General features: G+C 38.8%; 1 protein-coding gene across 14 annotated transcripts in view; it reads right to left on the bottom strand.

Annotated features, from left to right (window-relative positions):
- Window positions 1-126: 126 nt before the first annotated feature.
- Window positions 127-8376, bottom strand: part of LOC128260279 (moesin/ezrin/radixin homolog 1) — a 29030-nt gene continuing 20780 nt past the window's right edge. For 5 of the 14 annotated variants that reach the window (XM_052993133.1, XM_052993134.1, XM_052993136.1 and 2 more), the window contains exons 3-9: window positions 4437-4616; window positions 4088-4219; window positions 3816-3842; window positions 2756-3522; window positions 2283-2679; window positions 1964-2176; window positions 129-1260 (exon numbers count right to left, since the gene is read on the bottom strand). In XM_052993133.1, the coding sequence (XP_052849093.1) occupies window positions 1081-1260; window positions 1964-2176; window positions 2283-2679; window positions 2756-3522; window positions 3816-3842; window positions 4088-4219; window positions 4437-4616 (1896 nt within the window). In that variant the 3' untranslated portion in view covers window positions 129-1080. Of the gene's footprint in view, window positions 1261-1963; window positions 2177-2282; window positions 2680-2755; window positions 3523-3815; window positions 3843-4087; window positions 4220-4436; window positions 4617-6837; window positions 7065-8376 lie in introns of those variants that run through there. The other 9 variants (XM_052993130.1, XM_052993131.1, XM_052993137.1 and 6 more) reach the window with 9 other exon arrangements.

Raw genomic sequence — 8376 nt, 5'->3', positions numbered from 1 at the left:
TTTCTACATGCTGATTACATGTCGAAAGTTTTCAACCAAGTTAAAAATCAAAGATCACCACCACCACCTTTCCATAAAAGCTTTTGGCTTGGATCGACGAGACGGTGTTTTTTTTTTTTTGTTTTGTTTTACATTTTTATTGTTTAATTTAAAAACGTTTTGTTTGGTTTTTCACAATAGTTTTTTTGTTGTTTGTTTTCTCAGTTTTTTTAAGAATCATTTTTCTTTCAAAACAAAAATAGATTAAAGAAAAATATTTTATGTAATATATTTTTTCTCTTTTTGTTTGTTGCTCTCTCTCAAGTTAATTTAAGAAACAATTAATCAAGTTCTTATTTAATTATACAAATTTAAAAAAAAATATTAATTATATAATAATAAAAATAATAATTATAACGGGGGAAAATGCAAATAGCTGTTTGTTTTGTTGTTTTGTTGCTGTTGTTTGTTGGTTGTTGTTGATTTTCAATATCTATTACTATTCGTTCCATTTTCTCTATGAATCCATTGGGAAAAGGAGAAATGTATATTTTCTATTGTTTCTGTTTGGATTTTGACATATTTTCCGATAGCTTTATCCTTTCATTTGCTGATTGTCCTTATAGATGGTACTTGTCCTGGCCGTATTTGTCGTTTATACACTTTATATATTTATATTGATGAGTGTGTCTGACTGTTTGGCTGAATTTCTTCATTTCAAATATTTTCATTTTTCCTTGATTTTTCTATACAAGCTCAGAGACAAAAGGGAAAACGGCGGTCAAACAAAGTATATCCATTATACTTGTGGCTCTCTTCTCAATTCACTTTAGGAGGCAGGAAGTTCTTGTGGGTGGAAAAAGGGACGTCGCTGGGGGGATAATAGCAATAGGCTTTGCCAGCGACCGGAATTATATTTGTTGCTTCTTCATCATCATTATCATCATAATCATAATCATCAATCATCATTATCTTCTCTTGTTGTAGTTATATCTTTATCTTTTTCTTTCTGGAGACTCCATCTCCCTCCATCTCTCTTCCTCTCGCGCAGGCGCTCTATATACCTCTCGCTCGTTCGATCTTTCGATCTGGCCGCAATAGCTATAGGGCTATAGCCTTACATGTTTCGAACTGATCGACACGACGCTTTGTGTTACCCTTGCGGATCTCGCGGAGCGTCTTGTACTTGTCACGTCCCTGGCGCACGTTCTCGCGATGGATCTTGTCGTTTGCCGTCTCTTTCGTCTCGTCGCGCGACTGCGCCAGATCCTGTTTCAGGGCCTGAAAAAACAACAACAGATGCATCAGTATTATTTTTCAAACAGTAATGCCGAAAAACTAAGCATCCTAATAAAAACAGACTTGTAATCGTTATTTTGCGGTATCAAATAATATTTTTAGAAGTCGAATACGGTTTGTTATTTGTTTTTTTTTCTTCGCAACTATTAGTATAGTCTATAATTTATAATATATATGTATAATATATATAAATTAATGTATTTTATCAATTGTCTTCATTTCCTTTAAATCAATGGGTTTTTTAACAACGTTAAATTAATAAATAAAGTCTATCATTATATCCATACTTGAATGTATTCCGGAATTTATTTTCCATACTTGAATGTATTCCGGAATTTATTTTCCAGAAAATTAAATTTTAAATTAATTTTGTACTTAAGGCCCTTAAGTTAATCATTTGTTTGTTTTCATATTATCACCAGCAATACTTGTATATGTTTACATTTCTTTAAGTTTATTATACATTTTGGAATTTTTATTTGTAAAAATGCCTTTATGCACATATTTAGTATTTAGTTTCTGCCCTTGTATTAAAACATTGAAAAACATTCTCCATATGAAGAATGAAAAACCTTTTCCATTTCAAGCAATAGCTTCTATAAAACTTGTTGGTAATTGAAGTTAAGCAAATTTAAAGGCAGTTCGATTATGGTACGTATTTTTGGAATATATATTTCGAACCCACCTTGAGCTGATCGTGCAAGCGCTCGTTGCGCTCGGCCAGCGTGCGTCTGTCCTCGATGGGGTCCTTGATATGCTCGTCGGTGTCCAAGTCGCGCGACACATCGCCGCCGGCATCGCCGTTCGTCAGCTCCTCCTCGTTCTCGTTCTCGTCCTCGGCGACGTGGTGGTGCTGCGGCGTGGTCGATGCGGCCAGCAGAGCGGCGGCGGCTTCGGCCTAAAAATTAGCGACATTTATTACACAGTTCATGGGCAAATCGAAACGGACTACGTTAATTAGTTCAATACGGTTTTTGAAGGCTAATTAAAATGCAAAATTATACCGCAATGACCTGCTTGCGTCGGGCGTCCTCCACCTCGTCCTGCAGGCGCTTGGTCTCCTCGTCCTTGGCATTGACCTCGTCCTGGATGCGCTGCACCTCCATCTGCTTGGCCATGATCTCCTCCTCGAGCTTGAGCTTCTCGACGGCCTCCATGTTCTTGGCCTCCTCGAGGCGCTGCAGCATCGCCTGCAGCTCCTTTTGGCGCAGCTCCAGCTCATCCTTGGCGGCCTGCAGCTGCTTCAGCTGCTCCTCCAGCCGACGGATCATGTCCTGGGCCTCGAGCAGGTCGCGCTGCGAGCGCTCCATATCCTCCTGCATCTGCTTCAGCCGATCCTCGTACTCCTGCTGCTTCTTCTCAGCGCGTTCGCGAGCGGCCAGCGCCAGCTGCAGCTTCTCACTGACAAAGAAAGAAAAGTGAAGTGGGGAAGTTGTTGAAAAGTGTAATTAAATTCCATATAAGAGAGCCAACTAACCGCTCCTGCTGTTTGGCATTCTTCTCCTCGCGCGCCTGCGCCTTCATTTGCTGCACATCGATGGTGTCCGGCTTGCGGCGACGCATGTACAGCTCGTGGTTGCCCATGCAGAGGGCCAGGATGCGCTTGTTGATGCGGACGCGCGGCGCGAAGAACATAAAGTCCGGCGCCTTCTTGTCGATCGGCTTGATGATGAACTTCTTCTCCGAGAAGGAGATGTTGCGGATCTCGGACCACGGGAAGCCGATCTTCGGCGTCAGCCTGTCGTCCTGCTCGTAAATGTTGAGGCCCAGGGCGTCCACGCCCAGCCAGAGGTCCGTGCCCTTCTTGTTGCGGATCTCAAAGTAGTTGACGCCGTACATCTCCAGATCCTGGGCGATCTTCAGATACTCCATCATGGCATCTTCGCGCAGCATGCTGCGGTGCTCCTGCCACCAGGTCATGATCGACTGCTCCCACTCGTCCTTGGACATCTTGTGTTGGTCGATGACGCGCTGCGGCAGCAGACGATCGTTGGCCAGGAAGCCGGCTGTGTGGGTGGTCTTGTTGTGGTCACCGTGACGCGCCTGCACGGCGTACGAGGCGAGCAGCACGGATGTCTCCGGCGGACAGTAGATCTCGTCGGTCAGTATGGCATTCTTCACCTGCAGGTAGAACAGGCGCAGGGTGATGTCCTGGATCAGCTCCTCGGCCACGTCCTCGGGATAGAATTTGGCACGGAATCTGAACTGCAAGGGATTCTCCTTCTTCACGTCCTGGTTCATAACCTGTCGAAAAGAAAACATGTCTTTTAGATGTTTTATCACACGAATGTAATACAATGTTAACGATTTTTCTCAACCGAAATCCAATTAGTTAAAAGTAATTGGAAAATTAAACATAAAATACAATTTTTCACACAAACAATCCAATTTATCCAGAAAATATATTCAGTACTGACTTGAAGCCTGAGAAGCTCGACTGAGTTTTCATTTTCTACGGAAATAAACAATTTTTTTTTCAAACTAAAAACTAATAAAAATTTGTAAACATATAGAAAGTGCAATTGTCTGAACGTTACCCATGTCGAAAACGGCATTGATCCAGTCTATTTGTTGTGGTGCAGCATTAAATTAGAGATTACATTTATTAGTGGATTAAATATCTCCAACTCACTAGTTAACTTAAGCTTAGTCTAAAGGAAAGCCAAATATAACAAATGTTATTATATTCTACAACAAATTTTGGGAACTAGCTGATCCACAATCATTGGGACTTATTAATTCTTGATCTAGCGGGACTTTATTTCGGGGACAGTGGTTTGTAGACTATAGATTTTCAATCTGTTCCCACCATATCATCGGCGTCGTCATCCTCTTCGCTCGTATCCGCCTGATTTACTCCATTGCTGTCGGCTGTCTTTTTGTCCACATACTTCTTTACACGCTTTAAATACTTTATGGTCTTTATGGCCGGTGATTCGGGCTATATTATGTATACACACACATTTTATGTTTAAAAAATTTGCACATGCATTTTATTTAATAGTTTATGGTACAGTTAAATGATATCTCAACGAAATAATTAATTAGAAACCACATTAAATTATTCATTAAGAAATATTTTCTAACATAAAAATTTTGTCTTCACCTCCATTCCAATTCCAATTTTATATTTAATGGGTAATTTGTTATTGCCTTACCTTTTTGTACAGCTTGATCCATGTGGAGTCGCCCTTTGAGTCGGTGTACTGGAGTCCAAAGAACCAAACCTCTCGCAGGCCGATCGTCTTCACCACCTGGTCAAACAATTGTTTGCCAGTCGTCGTAGACTGGATGGCGAACTCCAGTTCCGCGTCCATTGTCGTGACCCGCACATTTAGCTGGAAAAACAGAGATATAATTAATGCTCATTAGACTCTGGAGTTCCAAGATTTTCAAATAAAAGAATTCATTTATTTAAAAAAAAATAAAATCGGATAATATATAGAATATATAGCAAATAATAGCAAAAAATGGTTGTAACTAAAAAATGTAAAAAAAAATATTTTAATAGTTTAAAATTCATTTTTAAAGGCAGATTACCACGTTTCATAGTATAAATTTTAAGAGGATATCATAAAATGCAATAATTGATTTTAATAAAGAATTAAATCGAAATAAATATAGACGATATTAAGGAAAGGCTAGCCTACTAAAAAATTCGTGGCTATAAATTGTATATACTAGTAATTAAGTAATTTAGTAATGTAGAATTGCTTTTCTCTGGCAGATTACTATGTTTCATGGTCATACAACACCTCAAAGTATTGTTCACATTTAAAATTATCATATATATAAAATATACTTTGGTCTCTATTCTACAAGACAAACTTTTCATTGGCTAAGTTAGTAGCCGGCTCATGCAGTAAATTGGTAATGCTATCCATGACTTGGACAACTAACTGGATCGTGGAGTGGAATATATTCAGCTGGGCAAACAAACACCGTTCGTATGCAAAAGTAACTGACATTTATCGATAAGCATGTCGTGCGGTGTCTCCTATTTTTAGGGGTCGATGGATTAACGGGCTCTGAGCAGACCGACATGTGAGGAGGACACGTGCCAAGAGCTCCCATTTCGCTTTGGAGGATTGGATTCGATTTGCCACGACTTGGCGGCTTGCATAAGTCGGGCTTTCGACTTAAACACGCACACGTTTCAAATCGTTGAAATAGGGGGAAAATAAAGAAAAATAGAGAGAGCAAAAAAAAAAGAAAAGAAAGAAAATGAAAGCGGGCCACATAGTGAAAAATCACGCTCGGAAAACAGCAAAAATCAATCAGGCATGACAATAGCAACAAAAGCTGAAAATGACCAGAGATAGTGGTAATAAATAGGGGGAAAAGAAAGGGGGGTTCACCAGGCCGCCGGATGGACAGTGGTCAGTAGAAGAGTTATACAAGAGAGAGCTTAGGCGCTATCTATTTCAAAAAGTTGTGTGTGTGGTGTCACTTGACCAATTTCCAGTCGCAACTGTCTCTGTTATGGAAAGACAGAGGAAATCGCAGAAAATTGCACCGAAAAGACCAAGCACATGATGTCAAGTCAGATGTCAACTGTACCAACTGCATCGGCGGTCTGGCCGTTACGCAATCGCCAAATCGAGGTCAAACAAAGTGCGAGCACAGATCAAAGTAGAGGTTAATCTGCACCCCAGACAATGTAAACCAAACTAAATGCTGTGCCATAACCATTTAGAGTGCAATAGGGCTCATTGAACCAAATTTCCCAGCTAAATGGAATGGAATATCCATATAAATCTTATTTTTAAAGCAACAAGTTTTCTTTTCTTGACTTTTTTTGATAGGGACTCTATCTAAAAAAAAACCCACACTTTAATTAGACCATTTTTGAATGTCTTATATATATATATTTTTTTTTTTTGGATTAATCACCAATAAATTGTAAATTTTTTATTGAAAATAAATGCATTTGTATATTTCCTGTTGTTATAGACTTAAATAAAACTTAAGAACTCGTTTTATATTTTTCCGGCTTTATTTATTACATTTTTATTATTTTCTTTTATTTGATTGATTGAAAAAGGGAAAATCTCATAGGCAAAATCTCAAAAACACCGGTTTTTTTTGGCTACCATTCGTTTCAGGCCATGGGAAAAAGACTTAGCCCAAACTTAAATTTTTAGTTCCCTGGCGTTTAATTTCATCATTTTATTTGTTTCGGCTTGGTTTTAGTTTTCAGTTTAAGCACATTGTTTTGTTTTGTTTTTTTTTTGTTTTCTGCTGTTGAATGCAAATCAAACGTGACACAATGCTAGGAAATTGAAAACGTTTTTCATTTCAATCCAATTAACGTTTTTGGGTTAATGCAACCGCGGTGGTTTCTGTTTCTGTTTCCCCTTGCCACCCAAAAAACAAAAGTCTACCAAACTATACACAAACAGTAACACGGCGGAAGTAAAGGCATAATAACCAGTTTTTCAAAAATGTTGTCTTAAAACCACAAAAGTGCAGCACCATAAAAAGAAGAAGAAAAAATATATATATATACATAGATTTTCCAGAGGAAAACATGGAAATTAATGAGTAGTTTTCGAGTACCGTTTTCCGCTTCACGCTGACTCCGCCGTAGCGCGGCAAACGGACGCGGCTGTCGGAGACGACGACCATTTTGGGCACCGTAAAGGGGTTGCGCAGTAGCTTTTGAATTATTACGCTTTTCTATGCAAATCTCCGGCTGGGAAAAATCTACAAGAAATCTACAACCACGGACAGGGAAAACCACGACGGAAAAGCGATCTAAGCAAGCAAGCACCACGACGCGTTGTTCAATACGATTCTGTTGTCCAGCGGCAACTGAGGAAAATGTAAAAGTCACGGCACGTTTTTAAGCTCCCAAAAGAGGAAAGCAGCAACAGTAGCAGGGCACAGCAAAAGGAAAATGGTAGAAAAACACTGGGAAAGCGCGGCGACAGAATGCGAAAGAAAAGCGGGAGGAACACACGAACAAAAAAAAGTGAACTTAATTTCTGCTGTTACAAAGGGGACAGGGGATTCACCCATTTGATCGAGTCATTCGTTGTCAAGTTAATATAAATTGCATGTTAATTATGCATCTAAAATTAGACAGCAGCAACGAGCATAAAAGAAAAACTGACACTCTGACAGGCAGTCTACTGGTCATAGAGGTCAACTAGGTCTGTAGAACGAGAGGAGCATGCACATGCATAGTCATACAATATTAAAAATATAATTCCTAGATTTACCAAGTTATAAGTGAATGTACTTTAAATAAAGCTCCTGAGATTTATCTATTTATATTGTTTAGCAAGCCAAATAAAAAATATATTATATATATTATATATATTTATATATTTTTATATATTAATAATATTTTATATTTGAATATTATTAAAGTCAATATGTCTAGTTGTTATTAAAAAAAAGAAGCAAGAATTGCCGTTTTTTCGTTGTAAATGGAATAAACCCAAAAAATAAATGTTATATTTATACAGTTGTTTATCCAATCATATTGTCTTGACCAGCGCTGTGTCCAAAGAGCGTGAGAGAGCGCCGTAGACCTAGCCCCAAGGTGGGCAAACAAATCAGCGTCAATCATACGACGCGTTGCCTGTCAGTTCTATTTTATTGGAGCCGCTCCGGGCCTCCAAGAGCAATTAACCCCACCCCCAGCTATCAACCTATGCCAACACACCAATAAACATCCATACCTACTATTGCGGAAAAAACTATGGCAAAAAAAAGGGAAAGTTATAGAGCAACCATTCAAGCACGATTTGCATCGACTGCACTTTACAGAAAAGTTGCCATAAAAGGGAAACGACTTCTTAACGATTAATGTGTGACAATTATTTCGGGAAATTCCATCCCCCACATCATACAATTTAAATGATTAAATCAATCGCACATGTGATTGTAATGATGAGCCTCTGAAAAACCATCCATTAACAATCAAGCCACCAGCAGCAAAATGTCATTAAAAGATTGGTGATAAGAACTTTTCTAGCTGCCAAAATGAAATTATTGCCATGTCAATATAAATTGCCAAATGGCGGGGGAAAACAGAAATGCCACGTGAAGTGAAGTTTCTGCCTTATCAATGACGTCGACTTTTAATCT

The sequence above is a fragment of the Drosophila gunungcola genome (assembly GCF_025200985.1).
Source record: "Drosophila gunungcola strain Sukarami chromosome X unlocalized genomic scaffold, Dgunungcola_SK_2 000021F, whole genome shotgun sequence".
In the NCBI taxonomy this organism is placed as follows: domain Eukaryota; kingdom Metazoa; phylum Arthropoda; class Insecta; order Diptera; family Drosophilidae; genus Drosophila; species Drosophila gunungcola.
This window is presented reverse-complemented; position numbering and strand designations above follow the sequence as displayed.